This window comes from Acipenser ruthenus, chromosome 17 (genome assembly GCF_902713425.1).
Source record: "Acipenser ruthenus chromosome 17, fAciRut3.2 maternal haplotype, whole genome shotgun sequence".
Classification (NCBI taxonomy): domain Eukaryota; kingdom Metazoa; phylum Chordata; class Actinopteri; order Acipenseriformes; family Acipenseridae; genus Acipenser; species Acipenser ruthenus.
In genome coordinates, this window is record NC_081205.1 from 660,500 (window position 1) to 685,863 (window position 25,364).

At 44.0% G+C, this 25,364-nt stretch overlaps 1 protein-coding gene across 1 annotated transcript in view; it reads right to left on the reverse strand.

Moving 5' to 3' along the window:
• The window catches only part of LOC117423494 (cytoplasmic phosphatidylinositol transfer protein 1-like), a 57,594-nt gene that overhangs the window by 15,082 nt on the left and 17,148 nt on the right, over positions 1 to 25,364 (reverse strand). Inside the window, exon 2 of the mRNA XM_034039379.3 lies at positions 12,767 to 12,915. Coding sequence (XP_033895270.1) covers positions 12,767 to 12,915 — 149 coding nt within the window. The remainder of the gene's footprint in view (positions 1 to 12,766; positions 12,916 to 25,364) is intronic.

The window sequence follows — 25,364 nt, forward strand, 5'->3', positions numbered from 1 at the left end:
AAATAAACATTAAAAAAACCTGGAACACCACTACTGGTGCACCAGGCCTTTGCGTTTCCCCTGTAATTAATGTTGCAGGTCAGCAGAGCATGCGTGCGCATCTATCACCCTGAAAGAACATGGGGTTCTAATTACCATGACAACCTTAGCTGTGTGTTTGTCATTGATGTCCTGTAATGCAAGGCAAAAAAAAGAAAGAAAAACGAACAAATAAACTACACTAGCATGCATTCTAAATGCATCTGCTTATCAACAAGGAAATATGCTGCCCGGGTTAATACAGCAAAATAACAGACAAGTTACTCTGCAGGCCATCAGTAGTTTTTATGTTATTTTCACTCTTGCCTATTTCGTGCGACACTTTCTCTCAGTTCTTTAGAATATAGAATAAGTGCTGACACTAGAGTTGTTGGCTTGGGTTCACAGAGTCCCAATCAGACTGTCCCCCGAGTTCAGGGCAATTCAGAGAGATGACTGGGTACTGTATGGACGTCCTTCTCTTTTGAAAACCTGCTTTTTCAATGTTAAAATCTTTCCTCGGATGTGAAAACTGATCTGGTGACAGTATCTTGGATCCTGTCAATGACGCACTGATTTTAAATAATTCTTTTTTTTTTTTTGAACAAATGTTTTTTATTTATTTAAAGAGAAAAGAACAACATGGAACAATACATAACACAACATAATATAAAAACCCAAACACAAACCCCCCCCCCCCCCCCGTTGGTGCCCCCTTTCCTCTATGGATTCCATCCCACTGGGTCTTATAATAATGACCTGACAATGGTCGCAGCTGCACTCCATGCCTCCACAGTCCCCCCCCTGGCACCATGGATTCGAGCAGTAGACAGTTCCATATGGATAATGTCAAGGAAAGTGAGGAGCCAATGTTGCCAAGGGAGGGAGTGGGGCGGCTCCCAGCGGAGCGCCAGTAACTTTTTAGCTGCTGTGAGGCCAGCCAACCAAATCCTCTTCTGCTGCCGTGAGAGATCGAGAGTACAGTCATCATTCAGGAGAAGGACCCGAGGAGAGCATGGAATATTCGTGTTAAGAATAGTGGATAATGATGAGGATACTCGGGACCAAAAGTGAGCCACATCTGGACACTCCCAAAACATATGTAAAAAAGTACCCATAGCACCCTGGGGGCAGAGCATGCACAAAGGGCTGGGGGTAAGTCGCATTTGAAAGCGTCTGCGAGGGGTTAAATATACCCTGTGAAAAAAATTGAAATGAATCATTTGATGATTAGGGTTCCTGGAAGCCAGATTTATGTTGTCCCAGAGAGTGCTCCAGCAAATCTCGTCATCTCCAAAATTCAGATCTCTATTCCATATAGTAAAAAGTGCTAGAGGTTTATAAGAGGTCTTTAAAAGAGAGATGTAAATGGCTGAAGCCAACCCTTTTGTTTTGCCCTGTTTATCTAATAAATTGTGAAGTGGGTGCATAGGCAGCTGTGCTCCCCAGGGAACACCATAGGCACGCATTGCAGAACGGAGACGTAAATAGAAAAAGAAAGAAGATCCTGGCAAGTTATATTGAAGTTGCAAATCGTGGAACGCACGCAGACCATTGTCATTAAAAATATCCGCAAAGTTATGTATACCATTATTACTCCAATGTGAAAAAGAGAAAGGAGAATTGCCTGTGAGGAGTTTGTAGTTATGAAAGATCGGTGAATGGGAATGCCATTTAGTTTGGGAATTTGTAAGTCTCTCTACCAGACGCCACGTAGCAATTAAATGAGAAATAATAGGGCCAAAGCGCAATTTACACTGTCTGAGAGGGACATTGGCGTAGATTAAATCTTGGAGTCTATAAGGGGAGATTATGTCTTCCTCAAGAGGACGCCAAGATACAGGAGTATCAGGAGCAAGCCAAACCGAGATTGGGCGTAGAATAAATGAGTAGAAATAAAATTTAAAATTTGGGAGAGCCAAACCCCCCATGGATTTTTCGCGCTGCAAAGTGGAAAATTTGATGCGTGGTTGTTTCCCTTTCCATATAAACTTGGAGATACTTGTATGCAGTCTATCCCAATACCCTGAAGGGGGAGATAAAGGAATCATTGAGCTATAAAAATTAATGCGAGGAAGCACGTTCATTTTTACGATGGAAATCCGAGCCTGAAGAGAATTCGGAAAGTGCGTCCACCTGTTCAAATCTGCATTCACCTGTTTAAAGACTTTACTAAAGTTATTTACTGTGGTATTATGTAAAGAAGGATAAATCTCAACACCCAGATATTTGAAGTGTTTAACCAGCGGCACTATCGAGGGTATGTTGGTTCTTGTCATTACAGAATTTAAGGGTAGCAATGCAGATTTAGACCAGTTAACTTTGTATCCCGATATTGCACTGAAATCATCAAAAATAGTCAGCAGATGAGGTAGGGATTGGGAAACATTGTCTACGTATAATAATATATCATCTGCATACAGCGATATGTGATGTTGGGTATTATTGACAGAAATAGGGGTAGAGTCAGTTGATTGACGGACTGCCTGAGCTAGAGGTTCAAGAGATAGGGCAAACAACAAAGGCGAGAGTGGACAACCCTGACGAGTGCCCCTAGAGATAGCAAATTGGGGAGAACACGATTGGCCTGTCAAGACTATTGCGGAGGGATTGGCATATAAAAGTTTAACCATATCAATAAACCCGGAACCCAAACCCATATAGTCCAGAACTGCCCACAAATAATCCCATTCGAGTCTATCAAATGCCTTCTCAGCGTCTAATGAGAGAACTGCACATGGGGAAGCAATGTCAGCAGCAGCATGTATAATATGTAGGAGACGGCGGATGTTATCAGACGCAAGGCGAGTTTTAATAAAGCCTGTCTGATCATGATGTACTAGTTTGGTCATATAAGCCTCAAGACGACGTGACAGCAGTTTAGCATACAGCTTGATGTCCGAGCCAATCAGTGATAGAGGTCGATAGTTCGCACAGGAAGTGGGATCTTTGTCCTTTTTCAGCAAAAGAGATATAACTGCGCTATTAATATCTCTCCGAAATGAACCCTTGTCAATAGCAGAGTGTATCATATCGAGCAACAAGGGGCCTAGTTGGGGCCAAAAAGTCAAATAGAGTTCAGGAGGGAGACCATCAATGCCAGGGGATTTGCCCTTCTTCATGTCTTGTAGTGCCTCCCGCAGCTCAGCTAAGGATATAGGAGCACCAAGCACGGCTGATTCTGTAGGTGAGAGACGAGGCAGTTGAAGGATTTGAAGGAAATTCATATAGTGCTGTCGATCATGTCTAATGTCAGAACTGTATAATTTGGAGTAGAATAAACGAAATGAAGAGTTTATCTGCATAGGATCTGTCAATAATGCCCCCTGTGAAGATTTGACAGCGGGGATATCTGCAAAACGTTCATTGTTGCGGAGTTTCAAAGCCAACAGGTGGCTAGGTCGACTGCCATTGAAGTAATAGTTTTGTCTAGACCTATGTATGAGAAATTCGGCACGATGTCTAAGTAGTACATTTAGGTCTTTTCTAAGCAGATTAACTTCCAAGGCTATAGAATCAGAAAAGGTTAGTTGTTGGGCATGTTCTAAAAAAGCTAATTTGGATTCTAATTCAGTAATTTTGCTGAGACGAGACTTATGTAATTGAGAAGCAAATATGGTGGAATTATCCTTAATAAAGCCCTTAACCGCATCCCATAAAATGCGGGGGTCATCAACTGAGCCCCGATTGAAATTAAGGAACTCCTCCAATTTAGATTGAAATTGCGTTCGGAACAATTCATTTTGTAGCAGCGTGGAATTGAAACGCCAACGGGGGGCACGCTTAGGCCTATTGGCCAGTACGACTTTACAGAAATTTGCATGATGATCAGATAATGACATAGGCAATAGCTCAGCAGTGCGTATTGAGGAAAAAAGAGCCTGGGAAGCAAAAATGAAGTCAATTCTGGAGTATGATTTATGCTTCCCTGAAAAAAAAGTAAATTCCCTAGCCGAAGGGTTGAACACACGCCATATGTCTACCAGGGCCAAATCCGACACACATTTTCTTAAAGCTGTGGATGCCAAAGACTGGGTATTCGTCTCTTGTGACTTTGATCTATCAAGCATATAATTCATGGTAGCATTCATATCTGCACCGAGAATTACCTCAAATTCAGCCAGCTCTAGCAGAGATTTCGCAAGTGAATTAAAAAAGTCTGGATCGAACGTAGTGGGGGCATACACCGATACAAAGGCAAATTTTCTACCTGAAATAATAGTTTTTAGAAATGTCAGTCTTCCTAGATCGTCACCTCCTGATCCCAATATAGAAATCTGAAGATTTCTTCGCAAGATAATTAAAGCACCTTTAGTTTTGTTTTCTGCAGCAGAAAAAGCTGCCACATAGTAATATTTATTGGCCAACCTAGAAACATCATGTTGTATTAAATGAGACTCCTGTATCATTGCGACATCTATCTTTTTTCTACGGAGCAAGTCCAAACAGCTAGTGCGTTTTGAGGGAGTATTTAGGCCATTTACGTTCCATGATAGAATAGAGATATTAGACATAAGTATCAAAAATCAAAACCGATGCCAGGATCAAGCAGATAGTGGTTTGCGTGAATAAGGTGTATATACCAGCAGCTAGCAGAGAGCAGAAAGACAGAGTGTCAAAGACAGTAGTGCAGTCCATAACCCAGCTCCTCAAGAGGGCACCAACCCAAACCCCCCCAACCCCAAACACCCAAAATAACAACAGAACCACCCCCCCCAAAAGATAACCCATTAGGAAGAGAAGGATCCCCAGTTGGGGATCCTTTGCAACCCAGTTCCCTTCCCATATTGAATCCGTGACACTTATACCGGCAAGGTGCGCAGTCAAAACGCCATTTCCCATCTACCTATAATACAAGCAGGTATAAAAAAGCAAAGAATTCCCCCTAAAACACAAGTAGTAATAATAACATATCATTTAAAATAAATAAATAAATAAATAAAAGTTAGAAAAGGAGTAAATAAATAAATAAATGAATGAATGAATAAATAAATGCAAATATAGACCTCTATGCCACATGAGAACAAGCCTGACTCGCGTAGTCAAAAATATGTATCTCAAAAAAAAAAAAAAAAAAAAAAAAAAAAAAAAAAATGCAAAACCCCTAGGCATCCATAAATAAAGCGAAATCAGGTCAGCGGACATCGCAAATTGTGCCAACAAACATATATAAGTATCTAATAATGGCTGCAAACATGAAAAAATAGCTTATAAACCACTTATTTGACTATGAAAGATAAACGTGTAGTCTCTACATAGGCTGTTTGTAACAAAATATGAGCCTATACTCAGTTCACAGTGAATTACAAAAAGCGAGTCCAGGGTCCTTTTGAGCAAAGATATGAAACACAGAATCAGTAACATTACCCAGTGCTGCAGGCACAGGGAAAAAAAACAAACAAAAACAAAAAACAAAAAACCTGTAGTTACTGGAGAGAAAGAGAGTCTCACTAATCTATCCGATGAGGAGAGGTGATCTTGTCGTGCAGAAAAGCTTCAGCTTCTTGTGGCGATTGCAGTAAGTGCTGACTCCCGTTATGAAGGACTTTGAGAACAGCAGGGTACAGCAGAAAGTTCGGGACACCAGCCGCTCTCAGAGATCTCCTCACCCCAGAGAAGGCATTTCTCATATTCGCTGTCATAGGGCTAAAATCCGGAAAAAAACTTAAAATGGAGCCCGAGGCGGAGCGAACAGGACCGGCTTTCCTATTCTCCTGCAGGATGACTTGGCGGTCTGTATAACGCAGCAGTTTAAAAATAAATACCCGAGGCCTGTCACGGCCTCCAGCTTTGTTGCCGCCGTAAATGCGATGTGCACGCTCCACTTCAAACTCACGCTGTGCCAAACCAGGAAACCAGACAGGGATTGAACGTTTCACAAATCCTATGGGGTCGTCTTTCTCAACCCCCTCCTCCAGATTTACAATACGAATATTCGACCTCCGCGATCTGTCTTCCAAAGAGACCACCTTGCGTTCCAGAAACTCCAGTTTCCCATCATGAGCATTAAGGATTTTCTTTTGCTCTCGTTGCTCGCCCGCAACCAGATCCAGTTTCGAGATCAGCTTCTGAACAGTCGATATCTGGATCGTCAAGTCGGCTCTGAGAGCAGAGATCTCGGTTTTGAAAAGCAAGGCCTGTTGCTCCATTGACTGAGAGAGCAGCTCGGCCATCTTTGTTAGTTCAGGCGAATCAAATTCCCTGAATTTCTTCCCTGATGGAGACGCGGACGGCGAGGGAACCAGCTTCCTACGAGCACTCGACATTATGGGTGAGTTATAAATGTGAAATAAAACAAAAATAACCGGGGGAAATATAAAATATGCTAAATAAAGGCAGTGGGGAGTAGGAGCTCTAACTGTTTAGTACCATCCCGCTAAACAGGTCACGTGATCTCCTGATTTTAAATAATTCAATTAATATCCTGAGAACGGATCTCCAAATTGATGAGTCTGTCTGGCTTTGCGTGTGATCATTTGGCAAAGAGGCGGGGAGTTTTTACATATCTCTGCATAGTCTGCTAATGCACTGCACAGTCCACGTCTCTGCATAGTCTGCTAATGCACTGCACGGTCCACGTCTCTGCATAGTCTGCAAATGCACTGCACGGTCCACGTCTCTGCATAGTCTGCAAATGCACTGCACAGTCCACGTCTCTGCATAGTCTGCAAATGCACTGCACGGTCCACGTCTCTGCATAGTCTGCTAATGCACTGCACAGTCCACGTCTCTGCATAGTCTGCTAATGCACTGCACGGTCCACGTCTCTGCATAGTCTACTAATGCACTGCACGGTCCACGTCTCTGCATAGTCTGCTAATGCACTGCACAGTCCACGTCTCTGCATAGTCTGCTAATGCACTGCACGGTCCACGTCTCTGCATAGTCTGCTAATGCACTGCACGGTCCACGTCTCTGCATAGTCTGCTAATGCACTGCACGGTCCACGTCTCTGCATAGTCTGCTAATGCACTGCACGGTCCACGTCTCTGCAGAGGGGGCCCTCGAGTCGTGGGTGAGAGTGTGTTTGCCTGTTAACACAACGCAGTGAAAGCAGACGGAGCTCCCACACAGCAGACTTGCAGGGGGAGAGCAGCCTGGAGGAACCTGGAAACCTGGCTCCAAAGCAGAATTTTAATTCCACGACCGTCAGGAGAAGATTGCTTTCAAAAACACAAGGCAAGAGTCAAAAGGACATTGACAGAAGAACGTGATAATACAGCTCGTGCAGCTACTGTATAAGAAGTAAGGAAAATGGATTTTACAATTAAAAACCTGCAAGCACTTCTTTAAAAGAGCAGAGACAGGCAGCAAGATCAGCAGCTGCACGGAGCACATTATACTCTCGGTTAAAAAGCTCAATCGCTGCACTTAGCAGGAGACAACGTGCTCCTACAGGAAGTGGTTGGTTTGGGGCATCGCGGTCTCCACACTCAGCAGCCTGTTGCTACGGCTTCAGTATCTCACGGCAGATGGTGCTTTAGCAGCGCAGCAGCCGCCCCCCCCCCCCCCCCCCCCGCCCCCACCCCCACCCCCACCCCCACCAGAAACCCTGCTGCACAAATTGTTCAGTACAGCTAATAGGCAAGCATTTACTAATGGTGCAATCATGGAAAATTACACCTTTCAGGACAGGACACCGAACTGAGATAATGATTTAAAACAGCATTTACAGTGACAGTCTGCATTCACCTCACAGAACAGCAACAAACATTAATGACTTCAGTACAGCTCAGCACACTGGGGACATCTAACAGTGACGCCTCATTACTGTGGCTGTGGTCTCGTAAAGGCGTATTCCCAGGGGGTATGCAATCCCTGCAACCCGTGTTCCAACCGTTCTGCCCTTTATGAGCTCCAGTGTCTCTTTCACTGCTTCCCTTCTTCGCTGTGCAGTTCAGAGCCCCTGTGCTTTCTGCTGTCTTTCTAGTCTTGCATCTTTATAGAGGAAAGCAGATCAATCGGCCTCTCTCTCTGTCTCACTGCTGCCTGTCAATGCGTCCTCTGAATGAAGCATGAAGTGGTTCAGCTTTCCCCCCGGCTCACGCTGTGTACACGTCCAGATTCAGAATGCATTGGACAGGAAAAGAGGAGCTTTATTTCATTCCCTGGCTGTGGAGGTTCCCTTTGAAGCAGGCCCAGCACTCGCTGATAAGTGTTGCTGCTGATCTCTCAGAGCCACTGTGACCCCTCGAATCAGTATCACACAAACATGGACGGCCTGAGTGGCTCCTGAGAGTTAGATAAATCACAGCTTGACCATGCAACTTCCAGCATCCTATTAGTATTAGGAAGCAGCATTGGGCCCTATTGACAGGGCTTTAAAGAAAAAACTTGGCATGACACACCACAGCTATCTTAATGTATAGATTGTTCAGATTCATTTTGTACCACATCCTTGGTACAAAGCAGAGCTCTCAGAATCATGTCTACACAGTGGGCTGAACAAAATAGTTTTATTAACTTAAAACCTTGGCTACCTTTAGTCTTTGTGGATGCTGGTAGATATATATGTAAGATTAAAATGTTTTTTTGTTTTTTTTCCCCATTACCAGATATTAAAAATCCCTGTGTCAATAAAATAATCCAATTTGTTTTGCCAGTCTTAAACCGACGCCTGCAGCTTCCAGGCAGAGCAGCACTAGCATTTCTAAACTATTAAAGCTCCAGGGAGCCTGATCCTTTGCCAGATTGAATGGATTTCATTTGTAATGTGTCTCTTCCTGTTTCTGTACCCCTGTCTTGCATTGCTACAGCTTGAAATGCAAACCAGACTCTGAGCTCACTGAATAACAATGAACTGGAGGTTGAGCTGCCTGGACTCTGCAGGTCTTTCCAAGTCAGATTCCAGGTCCAATGTTCTTTCTCTTAAAGGTAATCTGCACAGGCAATGCAATGCACACTGGCAAAACAGGGGTGCAGAAGGATGAAGAGACATATTAACAAATGCAATTCATTAAATCTAGTAACACAACAGGCTCCTTAGTTCTTCAATAGATTTGAAAATGTTAGTCTGGAAGCTGCAGAGCATTAGATCACCAAATGTCAAAACAAATTGGATTATGTTATTGACACAGTCTACTTTTTAATATCTGGTAATGTATACCAGATTACATTTAAACATCAGCATTTGCAAAGACTAAAGGGAGCCCAAGGTTTTAAGTTGATAAAACTATATTATTCAGCCTGCAGAGTGTCGGGTGCACTGTAGATAAGGCATGATTCTGAGAGCTCTGTTGGGGCTACAGTTTCAAGGGTGTGATGACTGAAAAGACACCTACATGCTCGAAGTGCATAGGAAAAAAACCTATATATCTGTGTCACAAAGACGGCCAGAGTGGGTGGTGTCAGACCAGAAGCAGGAAGTAATTCAAACAAAGACAGTGGTTGTGATGATGAGCTGAGTGCAATGGCTGCACTCAGCGTTTATTAACAAAATAAAAAGGTTTAACAGTACAAAAACAGGACACGGCACTTGACGCCAAAATAAACAGACAGACAAAACGACTAGACACTAACACACAGGTGAAACGGAGACGAACAAACACGGTGAGAATACACTTATTATATTTATACTTAACGATTTAACTCTCCTCTCTCTCTCCCGTTCTCCACTCTCTGAACACCTAACCACGACCGAGTGAAAATGTGCATCTATATATACTGTTGTGCTGGGATTCAATTACTAATTAATCATTCACTTGAATCCCAGCACGTGAATTAATTCTGTGCAACCCCGTGCTCACATATTACATTTAACCAGCACGTGAAGTGATTTGTGCTCTCCTCGTGCCTAAATACAAATCTACACTTTAAATATACGTGAAACACAGACCCGTTTATATCCCGTGTACCAATCTATACACCAACATTAACATACGCACGCATACATACACAAAACACACAAATGCACACAGGGGCGGGGCACTTTGCCACAATCTGTAATGAACTGCCATTTACGGCTATAAAACAATTAGTCAAACTGCCCTTTATTTTCACCATAGAAAGTGTGGGCAGTGTTATTCTCTGTTCCGAGGCTGATAAAGATCTGCACTGTTACCAGAAGCCGTGGTTGCTAATTAGTTTCTTAATTGAGAGAGCTGCTCCTTTCTGCTGTGGTGTATCCGGTAGATCTTCAATAAAGAAGGGGCAGGCTTAATGAAGAGTGAGTTTGCGAGATCACGCAGAGGCCCTCAGCAGCTTCCTTGAGAAGCAGAGTCAGTCTCAAGCAGCAGCAGGCAGGAGGTCACAGCTGCACTGGTAACACTTTTTAGTTTTCAGTGTTCATGTCAAAAGGGGCAGTTTGTCACTGTTTCCTGTATGATTGCACTCGGGTGCACGCTGGTTTCTGTGAAACTGCATTGGTTTCATGTACAGCAGTGCCTGTGTCTGCGTTTACGCGGCCCCAATGGTCGAAGATGAGCTTAAATGCAAAGACATGTGGGGAGCTCGGATATTAAAGAAATAGCATTACTGTGCAACAGCTAACGGTGTACCAATACGATACGGTTAAGGTAAGGTACCAAACAACAACTGATTTGTTTTGACAAAAAAAAAAAACATTAAAACATTCTTGCCCTTGAAAAAGTATTCACACTTTTACTTCTGATGGCTTTGGTCTAATTGTGCTGAGCAGAAAGCTCACTTTCCAGCTCCATTAAGAGAAATGCACTTTGGAAAGATGAAAGGTGCTGTGCATGCCTTCAGATTCCTCTGATTAGGTTTCAAGCTACCACCAGGCTTGGCAGAATAGGGGATGAATGGAACATTAAAAGTCTTCTTTATGTGTCTTTCTACAAGACACTAGAGCTGATAAAAGCAGAAATCTTCTTGCTGCTTTCCGTCAGATCTTGAAAGGTTTCGGCTCTAAGGCCTCTATCAGCTTTGTGTTTTACGACTGAAGAGAAAAGAGAAGCTCTTTGAACCGACATTCTCCCAGCCAAACATTGCTTTTTTGGACACTTAGCAGTAAGCACCACAGAATGTCACTGTCCTCACTGTTTGTTTTAACTAAGAACTTTCAAAACTTTCAACAGGAATATCAAAGTTTTAAGAGATTTCCCTTTACAAGGAGCTTCTGTTCTGTATCTGCCACTTTCCCAGATTACAGCAACCGGTTCCTATCTGAAAATCTCTCCTGTACTGGAGGACAGCTGCGACAAGATAAGAGACCTCAGAGTGTTTTGATGGGCAGAGAGGGGACTTGGCATGGCAGCCACAGAAGGGACCCCACACAGACCTGAGGCTTCCACTGCTCCTGGAGACGGACGTGGCTGTCAGCCGGGGAACGCTACAGACACGCTCCCCTGCAGCTGAAACCCACGCTAGGGAGCTCCACCACGTTCTTCCAAGTGCAAGTCACTGTAAACAAGTCTGCAGGGACTGCAGTCCTGCACCGAGGAGACAAACTTAAAAAAAAAAAAAACATCTGTTAACACGCAGTGCAATCCACAGGAGGCAGGTCTTTAAATAAAATATATATGCAAGGTCAGTGAGGCTCCGTTTAAACCAGCTGGCGCACTGAACTGCAGCGACATGCGGTGCTGCGTGACTGAACCTGTCAACAGGCATCTGGAATCCTACAATGATTACTGCAAGCACGCTGCAGACTGGATAACACATGGACCAGCCTGCTCCTACCCAGCTATCTGGAGGACAGACACCTCAGTGGAAAGCTGCAGCAGTATAAATGGGAGGACACCGCCAGCTCTTCTGCATTTTCTATTTCATCTGAGAGAAACTGAGAAATACATTTAAAGAGTGCAGGAGCAGATCAGTCTTTTCATTTCCCCCTAAGCAGAAACTCTTTGTTAAACTTTCACAAAGGTCCATGTTGTTAGCAGCAGCCTGTCGCAGGACTTTCAGTTCCAGGAACACGTTCAATTGCAAACGCATTCCACTGGGGGGTGCTTGTTTGTTTCACTGTCGCCTGCTGCTATGCTTTGTCAGTTTTGTCACTTCACTGCAGAGTGGGTGCTGCTGTCATTGCTCAAGTCTCTCCCCCCGTCAGAGAGGGGGCCGGGGGGGGGGGGAGGGGAGGGGGGGGGGGGGGGGGATTCCTGTGAGATGGACAGGAGTCCTGCTGCAGTGTCACAGACAAGGCATGGAGCCTGTGCACTGCAGCAGCACTGAACTCGAGCAAGCACCAGAGCTCCCAGTGAAGGGCCATTAGGAATCCGGCGTCCTCAGCTGTAGGGATGCTTCCCGTCTCACTCTGTGAGCTAACAGTAATGCTCCAGCGATTGATAAAACTTTTATAGGAAATGCTTCTAAAGCTGATATTTGGTCTAACAGCCTTCTTATATATGGTAACAGTGTTTGTTAAATCATATAGGGGTACTGCACTGTTAAGTGTAAACTGCTACTTATATACAGAAAAGGACATTGCGCTCTCTCTCTCTCTCTCTCTCCATATATATATATATATATATATATATACTGTATTTAGAAAGGCGATGAGCTGCAAAAGGAATATGAAAGGCATGCATGTGTGTGTACGCGTGTATATGTGTACGTGTGTGTGTGTGTGTGTGTGTGTGTGTGTGTGTGTACGCGTGTGTATGTGTACATGTATGTATGTGTGTGTGTATGTGCACATGTGTGTACGTGTTTGTGTGTGCGTACGTGTTTGTATGTTCATGTGTGAGTGTATGTGTACGTGTGGGTGTACGTTTTCGTGTTTATGTGTGTGTGTGTACATGTGTGTGTGTCCGTACGTGTGTATGTGTATGTGTATGTATGAGCCTACCTGTTGAGGTACACACGCTTCTCTGTGCACTGGCCCTTGCCGTGCGCAGGGTCCTCGAAGGGCTCGTTCTGCACCACCTCCACCCCCTCTCCCCGGTCGCTCTGCTCGTGACTGTGCTTGCTGATCATGTACAGCTGTCCGATCCTGTACTGGAGACAAAACGCACACAGACAAGACTTAGTGTCAGCCCACACAGACAGCACAGAGCAGCAGGGCTCCACACAGAGAGCACAGAGCAGCAGGGCTCCACACAGAGAGCACAGAGCAGCAGGGCTCCACACAGAGAGCACAGAGCAGCAGGGCTCACACAGAGAACACAGAGCAGCAGGGCTCCACACAGAGAGCACAGAGCAGCAGGGCTCACACAGAGAACACAGAGCAGCAGGGCTCACACAGAGAACACAGAGCAGCAGGGCTCCACACAGAGAGCACAGAGCAGCAGGGCTCCACACAAAGAACACAGAGCAGCAGGGCTCACACAGAGAGCAGCAGGGTTCTTCACATTCACATTCATGGTCGGATGCACATTTCAAGCAGACTTTGATGATGATGTAGTCCGAAGTCCACTCGGAGCCACAGAGAGAGAGTGCAAAATTTCTCCATAGTAATCTGAAGAATTCATTAGTCACTTTACTAAATGTTCACACAAACTACGGGACCATTTTAACACATTTAATTTTTTTCATGTGTCTGCATGGTTATAAATCTGTCTAAAGGAAGGGCTGATAGGACAGACTGTGGCAATGTGATGGGGATGCTGTCGTGGAAATGGACTGAGACTTGTCTTTTTTGACAGCTGGGCAGTGTTTCCACTGCAGAGATCATTTTCAGTCCTCCTGTAAAAAGGTGTTAAAGGCCTTTTATTCCCACACACTCTGCAGTCCCAGTCACTCTCAGGAACAAAAGTGCATATTTAATGTTGTTTTTGCCGACTCAAATGACAGTTACATAAGGACAGTGCTGTCTCGTCTTGAGAAACACCCTGGGGCAAAGCTAGCGTCCTTAAACAGAAGCAAGGCTCCAATTGAAATATCTGCGCTGTCGTATTTTATAGCTGTAGGCTTGTAGGTTTAATGTTTTATTTTCTCTGAAGAGAACGTTAGGTTGTTAACTGCAGGCCTGCGCTGTCCCTGCCACGTGTCGAGGCAATGATACCAGGCTACCTGCTACTGCAGTGCAATGTACAGGTGGTCACTATTTCAGATGGCTGTGAAGTCAACCTTATTCCAAATTGATCGCTTACAATTCTTAGAAGTGCTGTTAATAGATTTTTAAAATTCTCTTTCCCATCTGAAGGTTTTTATTGAAGGCTGCACACTGTCCATTCTGCACACTGTCCATTCCGCACACTGTCCGTTCCGCACACTGTCCGTTCTGCACACTGTCCATTCCGCACACTGTCCTGTCTCTAAGCTTGGCTACACTGTCACACACACACATCAGTATTGTACAGCAGATCCATATTAGGATCTATGTCTATGTATATGTCAGTACTGGTACAAGGGCATTATCAGTGTCACAGCATTTAGACACTGGTGGAACTGTGTGCTATCACAGTGACATTTGCAATTCCTCTAGTGCCATACAAGTAAAAGCATGTTCATTTTCTTAAGATTGTTTTGGGTTTGCATTTGTGAACATTATATGTCTAATGTCTTTCTTAAAACACCCGGGAAGACAGGCTTCAGTGTTTTATTAATTTGCCCGGATTTATTAGATTTATCAATGAATGAATGAATGAATGAATGAATGAATGAATGAATGACCAAAATTATTATTTTTTTTTTCATAATTCCAATTCAGCTTTTCATGTGACGCCCAAGGAAATAAAAACCCATTAAACTCTCCCTTGAAACATCAGTTCCTTTTATTGAATTTTCAGCAAATTAACCAATATCTCTGACAATGTCACTGGGGGCATTGATATTTGTACATGCAGGCCAGACTACATTTAGGCTTTCATGGAGAAAAGTGTCTTGTGTCTGAAATGTAGACAGAGCAACGAGGAACTTGATGAGACTAACTTCATAAATAAAACGCTACATCTAAAGTGTATTCATCTATTGAGATTATTTTATTGAGAGCCAAGTTTTATAAACAATATATTGGACCTCTTTTATCAAGGCGATTCCTCCAGTCTTAGCTGTTTAACATGCAGAGTACAAACAACTCATGCCATCTGATGGATTGTTCAAAGGGCTTTTCAGTGTAATCAGACCCACGCAGAATATGCACAGAGAGACCAGGCTGCTGCTAATCACTCCTTTGAGTTTAGCTGCAGAGTGTCTCACATACTGATGGAGCGGAACTTGGCACAGAGCAGTTTTGATGAATTGTGGTTCCTGCTTTATCCAGGTGGCCTGTATCACAGCAGGCTGCTCTGCAACAGCTTCTTTCTGGAAGACAGATAACTAAAGAAGCTTTACTTTGATTACTTGGCTTTGCTTTGTTTTTTCTGACAAGGTACTGCTGGCTTTTTATTTATTTAACCTTCATGCTGGTGCTGGAGCTGCAAAGCTCTTTGGAAAACACTGTAACGGCAGCTGATTTTAATGAAATGAAATGACACATGGCCTTGCTTCCCCGATGTGCCTGCCCTGCTCCTCTGTATTGCTGGATGAATGGAGTTATTTAAGTTTAGTTTTTTACTGTAGTGAGTTTAACCCTCTGACTAATCTCACCCCTCAGCCATATCGATGAAGGAACACTGTGATATCTCTTTCTCCCTAGGTTTAAACCACTGTCATCCGTCACGAAATGACCAGCAATGCCACCTCATTGTATAATGAGAGGAGAATGACTGAATCAAGGCTGTGGGAGTGGTTCTGAACAGGAGTCTCAAGATGATCCCGCGATCTCACATGGAAAAGGGTCTGCTGCCGCTCCAGGGTTGTCAGAGTTTGCCCACGGACGCTAATCAAGAAGTTGCTGACTAGCACGAAAGGTGTCACTCGGTATGTAAATACTGTTATCAGCACCCTGCTATGCAGGGTAAAGTCACTGCAGCAAAAGCAAACAGATGTCTGAGGAAATACTGGATTTGGGATGTCAAAAGAGGTATGTTAGCGGAGTGACCTTCGGAGATTTGATTTAAAAATATTAAGCACTTACATGGGACACCTTGACAGAAACAGAAAGTAAACTCACTAACAAACACCAGCACCACAGCTCCGTGCACAACGCCAGGCTCCGTGTACAATGCCAGCACCAGGCTCTGTGTACAACGCCAGTGCCAGGCTCCGTGTACGCCAGCGCCGCGGCCCTTCAGGAACACTGGTTTCTATAACTGAGCTAGAGTCTATGGTGTTGCCGTCACGCTGTGCTCTGCTTATGGTTCTGCTAGCGAGGGTTTCTTCAGGGTAATGAACTAGCATTCTAATGGGATCTCAGCTGGATTTAATCCCTAACCAGTGATTTTTCACAGTGGTGGCCTGTACAGATTGCCGTGTGCAGCCCGTTCTGAAATGCTCTTTTCTATACAGGACTGCAAGTTGAAGATTGTACCTCTCACTTGCCCGGCGCCTCTCCCCCCTGTATTAACTGAGGCCGTGCTTGCGTCCCAGTTTGATCGATATGCACGGGGCACTGCAAAAGCAGACGCTGAGCACAGAATAAAACATGAGTCAGCGTTTTGGGGGCTTGCACTTCAATCTGCAAACACTCCATGAACAGCAAGAATGACGACTGAAACGACTGCGCTATTTTACTGTTGACAGAACACATTTATTATCAGCTGAACAATTTACTCCTTCACACTCCGTGCTGTTACTGAATTGGAAAACTAGGAATACTTTACTGTAAGAATAGGGGGCCAGATTTCCAAAGAGTTAACTCCAGTCTTGAACTAAGGATACCGACTCAACAGTAATGTACAAAAGCAAGATTTGTAAAGTCAATACTGTAGTGTAAAAATAGGACTAAATACAGCCCAAGGTCTTCTGAGCCACAGCGGTACACAAACACAGTGGTAATCACCTTCCCTGCATCTCTCAAAACATATAAACTCATTTAATGCAATACCAAGGAGAGTGGCTTTGAATGATCATCATGCACAATCTGAAGAATATAAAACAGACATCTCCTTATTATAATTCTCATTGAAAGGGCTTACAGCACCCAGGGCTAGAGAAAGAGTCAGCTCTTTCAAGAAGAGGTGCAGAGAGACAAGACGCATTAATCAGCAATCAGAAATGAAGCACTGTACAGAAACTGCATCATGTGGCAGATTACCCAAAACAAGAGATTTTCCAATCTGCCTCCAGTGCATAAAACACAAGCCTCAGCTCCCATCCTTGAATGTGTTGTTTTCTCTTTGCTAGATAAAAAAAAAAATCTGTTGTCAAAATCACCCAAGCGTTCCTTAAGCTGACTGGCACCCTAATACTTAGTATAAATATGGTATTAAGAAGATGAAGATTAAAACATTGTTTTAAATAAAATAGTTTTATAGTTTCAAGCACCTCTCAAGCTGCTCTCCTATCACCTGTACTATAATTTCATTATTTCGAACTGGCAGATGATGAAGCAAGAGGCTGGGGCTTTGAGCTGTTCTTAATGAAACGTTAGCACAGCATCTATAATAAGAGGCTGGGGCTTTGAGCTGTTCTTAATGAAACGTTAGCACAGCATCTATAATAAGAGGCTGGGGCTTTGAGCTGTTCTTAATGAAACGTTAGCACAGCATCTACAATAAGAGGCTGGGGCTTTGAGCTGTTCTTAATGAAACGTTAGCACAGCATCTACAATAAGAGGCTGGGGCTTTGAGCTGTTCTTAATGAAACGTTAGCACAGCGTGTACAAGCCATGCCCTTCTGTGTCAGACCTTGACAGCTGTGCACATCTGGCCTTTACCTTGTTACATCAGCAGTGTTCCTTAATCATGCTCCAGCCCACGAGAGAGAGAGAGAGAGAGAGAGAGAGAGAGACAGAGAGAGGAGAGAGAGACAGAGAGAGGAGAGAGAGAGAGAGAGAGTCAGAGAGAGAGGAGAGAGACAGAGAGAGAGAGAGAGGGGGAGGAGAGAGGAGGGGGGCTTTCCATTGAGTCCAAGGGAGGCAGCTGCAGAGGGGTCTGTCACAGCTGCCCTACTTTCAGACCTCTCTCTTCTCTCTCTTTCCTCTCCCCCTCTATCGGTATCACTTGCCTCCCTTGTTTTCCAGCAGGGCAGGACAGAGTCTGCTACAGCAGGAGTTTCAGAGTTGTTTACAACATGCAGCTGCATCAAGGAGGTTCAAACTGTTTTAACACGCTGTGACCAAGGAGGCAGCTTGCGTGTCAAGATGAGAAATCCATCCCTTTTATTTATCAGCTTCTGGAAAGCCACTGATAGGATCATTTATACCTGTTGAATAAATGATTCCTGTTTGCAATTCAGGAAAACAGGAAACAACTAATTTCCAACATCCTGCTCAGCACAGTACAGTGCAGCCATTGAACTAATGCCATATAGAGGTCAACTGTTGGGCTTGAGATAACATATCTCTATCCCTAGACAATAGGCTTCTTATCATAGTATACAGGATTATTTGTATAAGGTTATGAAACAAACTTGAATATTGCTGCTAAAATATTACAAGTACTGGTTATCTTGTTAACATTTAAGTATATCTCATATTGGTTAGCGCGGGATTAATTTGTTAACGAGAATGGAAAGAACAAGCCTAGACAACAAAACAACTTCTCCCCTGATCAGCAAACCCGTACAGCATAACGTGTGATCAACGCATGTTGTAAACGGGACAGGCGGTCAATGACGATTTCAACACACATGGATGACACAGGCTGCTGCTGCTGCTGAAGACACACGTCTGAATCTTGGAATTCCCTTGCAGTGAAATGGTGCAGACTGCACCTTGGAGAGAAGTCCTTGAGAAAGCGGCTGTCTCCATGCCCTTGCTGATTGCAGTGCTGATCTGGAGGACAGCCAAGTGTTCTGCATGAATCACTGAGCTGCTCTCCGACATGCACACATGGGAGCAGGGGGAGGAGGAGCATATCTGAGGAGCATCCTATAACGCTGCCTTTAATCAATTACTGTAGTTAAACACACACGCACGCACACATGCAAACGCACGCGCACGCACACGCACACGCACACACACAAAAACGCAAGACAGCAGAACAGACCCTAAAATAAGCAAGACTGTATTGAAGTGCAGTCTGCTTTATTAAGCCACCATGCTCTGTTAAAGGCATTACCAAGGGACCAGGTACAGTACAGTGCAGGGCAGTTACACTTGAGACCAGAGGGTTTCCGGGACTGGGAACTGAAAAGATTCCAAATGAATGTCTCTAGGTAATCTGTGAAAAAATGTGCTGATTTAAAGTTGAAGGAAATTAGATGCAACCTTCCTGCACTTTCCAGTACGATACACATTACACAGCGTCTCCTGAGCCACACATATCTCTGTCTCTCTGTGCTCAACAAGCTCTGCTGTGACTCAGTGAAAGCTTTTTAAACACTTTGCAATAAAAAACACCAGCAGATCTGGGGGGGAGGGGCTCCCTACACTAATGTTCAAAAGGTTGGAATTCGCAGGAGGTCTGTGCCACACTATTTTTAGCTGCGAGGCCCTCAAGTGCCTTGTTTACTCCATGTGATGTATCGGCAGTCATAAGATCCAGAGGAAAATGTTATTTTCCAATCCTCCTGACACTGCCTGGACCCCTCACTCGCAGACATTAAACTCGCGAGACCAGATTCTTACAGTTTCACCTTAGAGCTCAACAGCCAGCATGGCAGGAACAATTCACCATTCATATTCACAGTTACCAAGCACCCGCTGAGAGGCACAGATCTCCCCGTGTCCTCCCGCGCTCCAGCCCCTGTGCCTTTCTCTGCAACACTACTGGATTTCCACACTGCAGAGCTGGTGCAATGCTGAAGCCTGGCTCTCGATCCTTCATTTCTTTCATGAGGCTGCTGCAGCTTCATTAAGTATTATTTAGCTGCACAGTCAGCACATATTCCAGTCTAAACGTGATATGCAGCCTGTCTGGATTTTATGCTTGAGCACGCTACACCACGTCTGAACCTTCTTGTGATTACCACTGTGAAGGAGGAGGGGGATGCAATCTGCTGCATGCACAGTATTTCTGATCCTGTTAAAAAAGGATTACCATTGTTCCTATTAATCCACAGCATCAGGAGTTGTCACAGGTCCCCGTACCAAAATAAAAACAACATCAAAAAGCAATAAAGAAATAAGCTTATTAATGAAAAAGAACTGAAATTAATCCAGGGTATATTACTGGTGGGTATAGCCACTCCCCTCCATCAAGTATTGGGACGCAGGAGGGTGATCGTATAGCCGGCGTGCTAGCTCAGTACTGCAGGGTCTCAAAGCACAGTGCCTGATCCCTGTATCTTGTTCTTTAAACATCTTGATTCCATTACTTGTCTCCTGAGCCCAAACGATTTATTTCACCGCCCTGGCAGCAGGAGAGAAATGGATCTGAATCCTGCAGTCAGAATTTTAAAAGGTTGCTACTGAATGGAAAAGTTTTGAGAAAAAAAAAAAAAGCTATGAATGAAAGTGATGCTCCTACCCAGTGCCGGTGATTGTGTGGGCAGCTGTATTGATTCATTGCTTTGTAACAGAGCAGCAAAGAGGAGCACAGACATGGTGCAACACGACTGCAACATGCATGAAAAGCATGCAACACCACTGCACCATGCATGAAAAGTATCTGCTGGCTCTTGATGGCATCTGTTTAGCTCCATATTCTAATGACCGTGGCGGACCGTAATACCACCAGCCAGAAATTAAGAAAACCTGGGGCTGGTTTCACAAAGCAGTTCTAGGGAGCATTATTTTCTTAAATGCATTTAAGAAAATAATGCATTTATCCTTTAATCATATAGACTGGCTGAGTGGATTTCTGCTCAACCTTTTCGTTCTATATTAAAATATGTTTTTTTTTTTTTTAAACAAGTACAGATCTGATAGCTTGCTTGCTAGCTAGTAGCATACTAAGTGCTGGCAGTGCTTTGTGAAAGTGTCCCCTGTTAATAAATCAGTCCTGGGAGAAGCACCAGCAGGATTCACTCATTGTTAAAACAGACCCAGTATTCTGGGAAAAACACATCAGATTTGTCCTGATTCCCAAGCTTTACCTTTTAACTAACTGAGTTACTGACAGAATGTCTAGTTCTGGACTGGAGCTGGATACAACAGTGTCATGTTATTAATAAAAACAAGCATTCTTGAATTGGATGCAAAAGGCTGTCTGTAAAACAAATCCATTGTTTTTGTGATCCCTTCCTTTTAAGGAGTTTGCAAAAAGGAAATAGTTGCAACCATAAATACTGCTCCGAAAGATTCCATTGGAACCGTCACTCCAATCAGCCGCGCAGGATCCCAGCTCTTCACTCAGATAATCTATTAGCTGTTACTGTAACAGATTCATCTAATTACAGCGAAAATGGAAAAAGACAACATTTTTCAATTTGATCCTGACAGTCCTATTGAACAGAGACTGCAGTAATGTGTGTGTGCAGCGGTTTCTCCCTGGTCATGGCCACTGCTGGCTGTTTCTGTGTGTCTTGATTAACGGCAGTGAGCTGAGAGCCAGACTCCTTCATGCACAAAGATCAGAGCAACACATTCAGGGAAAAATAAAAACCTCTGTCCATCACATGACTGATTATCTCGTTTCCCTGAGACGCATGAACTCTCTGAACTGCTGAACACTGCAAGACCAGTGCAACAGTGCGGCTATACCGGTCCAGCAGCATCGGAAAGAAAGACCACTCAGCTCCACTGGATTTGTATTGTGTTTCGGGGCGTTAATTAGGGGGGGGCTTAAGAAATTAACCCAGACGGGAAAAAACACAAGCTGGGCCAATATAGAGTTAAAGAGAAGCAATGTTCACATTAAAACAGAGCTCAGTCGTGCAGGGGAGCTGAAGGGATTACCCAAGTGCTAACAGGGCACCTCCAGCGCTGGGTTCACCTCTTATGTTCCTCAAATGCCTTCCATATAACCGGAGACGCAGCACCCGTGTGGAATCTGCAACACAAAAGTGCGTCAACAAATGGGCTTCACGATACTGCAATGCTGATATTCAGCAGCGGGGCACAGCCCCCTCTCCCGGGCTATTCGTGGCTCCAGGGGCTGAAAATTGGATCGGAAAATTGAAAGGCCACATGATAAGGGGTGGGTTGCTGTCTAGCACTCGCTACCAATTTTCCTTTTTGTCTCGGCACATTCCTCCCGGTTTAAAAATAGCCAACATCACCCCTGATCTTCTGCAATGGAAACATAAAGGCTACGCTTTCTTCAGCTCTAAGAAAAGCCCATGGGGTGGGAAAGCCAGCAGCATGGTGTTAATAATGGAACTGAGTTTCGTTCTGGAATGCAAATGAAGCAAGGGTTAATGAAGGGCGATTAGTTATTCACTTTACAGCTCTGATATCAATACTATTGTTCAAATCGTTTTTTTTTTCTTTTTTTAGGCCTCTGCAATTTTCTTTTCAGTTTTTTCATGAATGGAAAAAATCTGTCAATCTTCCACGCTATAAAGCCGAGCAAGTAAAATGCTTCCCGCAGATGAAAAAGGGTAACCCTGATCCGGGAGCAATAAACTCCGATCACATGACCAGGATTAATCCCGGCATGCTTCCTCGCCTGTGCAGTCCATACTGTTATGACAACACCAGCAATTGTCATGGTTACCAATAGGCACTGTAAAAAGTGGTCCGATTGGATAACAAGCATTCCAAGGTGTCCGAGGACCTATATTTAGCCTATTTGAAAGCACAACAAAACACACACCACGGTTTCCAGCTATGCAGAGATTTATAGGCGGCTTCATGCTTTCTTTGTCAATGGACCCGGTCACAGTAAAAAAGTTTAAAAAACAAAACACAAGCTTCATGTTGTTTTGTTTTTTTATTCAACAACGTACTGTGCACAGCAAATAATAATTAATTGCAGATTATTCATTAATTTCATTATGCTCAACCTAATAAAAGATTTTGGGCAGCACTACAGATTAAGAGACAAACGTTGCCATCACTCCTCTCCCCTTTTCTCCTCTAATATTTCAATTAATAGTAGGCAGCACATACAACTGCAGGAAAGGAGGCCTTTGAAAATGCGATTGTATGAATATAAATTGAGGACAGGCTGATTACAATGAACAGCGCTCAGCTTGAAGGGCTTTTACTTGATTGCGTTCCTGATTATAAACACACGCCGCTCATAATGCCACACTGGCCACCCTGAAAGTTACAAAGCAGAATAAACACAGAGCAACACGATCTGGGAGACCAGAGACAGCCTGCAAGAAAATGTGTAGAATAAAAAAAACAAGCCATTTATTTCACATACCAGCACCTCCAGTCACCGGATGGCGCTGAGCTTTACACACTTAAGACAGGAAATTGTGCATCATTAGTTTGGTAAGAACGTATGGGGCACGCCTCAAAGCCTGGCTCTAAATGGGGGAAACAATCCCTTTCCTCTGAGAGACAGGACGGCCTTACACAGAATGCCGACCCAGATCAGCAGCGAGCCCCATTGCTGTGGGGTTTGTGTTTGTGCACCTTACCAGTGTCTTGGCCTCCCGGAGTGCACACAATGCTAAGACTGTTTAGATTTAAGCAGCTCTATTGTAAATCTGGGTTTACAGCATACCCTTTACTTAGCCTAGCATGCTGGAATATCACCTTGTGCCTCTTCACATTGTATAATTGACCATGCTTTCCATTTCCCACAACGCCTTGCTGGCTGAAGGAATTGGTTTTCACAGCGATGGAAAGGGTCATGTGACAGAGCTGTCCATTGTGAAGGAATTGGTTTTCACAGCGACGGAAAGGGTCATGTGACTGAGCTGTCCACACAACCACAAACAACAGCATGATTCCAAATACATTCTGGTGACAAAAACAGGCTTTCTCAAAAATGCCTGAGGAGGAATTCTAACCTATTTTCGTTTTCTGGGCTTTCATGTTCTGTGCTGCTTGAAACTGAAAATGTGACATTATCTCCATTAAAACAATTTAAAACACAGGGAACACCAGCAGGACCAGCAGGGTAACTCTGCATCACTTTTCATTTCTATTTCATTGCACTAAAGCTCCGGTCAGCCTTGCTGCTGTCGGCTCTGTCCTCACCTCTCTCTCACAGCAGAGTAACGCTGCATCACTTTTCATTTCTATTTCATTGCACTAATGCTCCGGTCAGCCCTGCTGCTGTCGGCTCTGTCCTCACCTCTCTCACAGCAGTCTATGAGCTCTACAGCATTTAAAGCACCTTAAAGGATAGAACTTTTTTTTCTTTTATGAAATTACAAATAAAACTATTTTGCCAATATTTGGAGATTGCAATGCCTCAACAAGCAATCAATACCCTTCTTAAAATCTGACTTGTATTTCAGATTTATCTAATAAAGGCAAAGAAAACCCCGAAACAGAACACAAACAGAAAGCACCACAGCCGTGTTAAGAGGATACATAATGCAAACGTTTGCTGCGCCCCTGTCTGACATCTGTTGTTATTGTTAGTGCGCCGATGAATTATGCATCTTTACAGATAAGCACATTTAATTAAGAAGATGGGTCACTGTGTCTTGCACAGGGTAGGAACGGGTGCTGCATCAAAGCTGGAGCCTTGACAGGCAGAGAAGCTTTAGCATCATCCACTAATGATGTTAGAAATAGCTCAAATCAGACAGCTTCTTGTCTCGTTAAACTGGAAAGGCTTCGAACAACTAGCAAAATGGATGGTTGATCCTGCTAGGTGAGGTCTCACATTTAAACTTCTTCCTGCCTGACCTGCACTCCGTGCAAACCAAAAGACACAGACAGAGTGCTTTGCAACATATGTATGATTGGGACACTTCAGTAACCTTTAAAAAACAAATCTGATAAGCAAATTCATCACAAGTGGGATGGGAAACTAGACACGCAGGTCTTCATCGAGGGATGTGTAAACAGCATTGCTCAGAAATATTGGCAAGCGATTAAAACCTCAATAGGTTTTTAATGGCACTGGCAGCTGTTCCTGGTCTATACAGAAGCAGCATTATAGTGTATGAAAAACAAGCCCAAACAAACATGAGAAGATACATCTTATTGAGAATGCATCAACGTTTTTAACCTCTGGAGGGCGATCGCTGCAACAATTGGATTTGCCACAATCGAATCACATTCTATAGAATCTGTTGAAGGCAGCCTCAGAAAGAGGCCAAGTATCTGTCGAGCCTGCAGAGTGAGATGCTCAGAGGGTGTGCCCCTCCAGCTTGAGGCACTTGGGGAAGCTTATATTGCACCAGTCCTTGTGCATTCCCAGATCAGAGGACAAACAGAGAGGACCTTTCATGTGCACCGAGGCCTGCAAAACAAAAACTAAATCCCAAAGAGCTGCTGTACCATGATACAGGGTCCAGCTGAGGAGCAGCGAGCTGTGAAAGGCAAGGAGACAATTGAGAATTCCCTTCCTGGACCCTAAGGATGAAACTGCACTGTTCGGGTCCCGCTCATACTCATCCCCCCACTGCTGGGGGGCTGCCAACCTCCAGGAATCTACTGGAGATGAGACATGAACCTCACATGCACCCGAAATATAATGCATAGCATGGAAAGCAATCGCCCA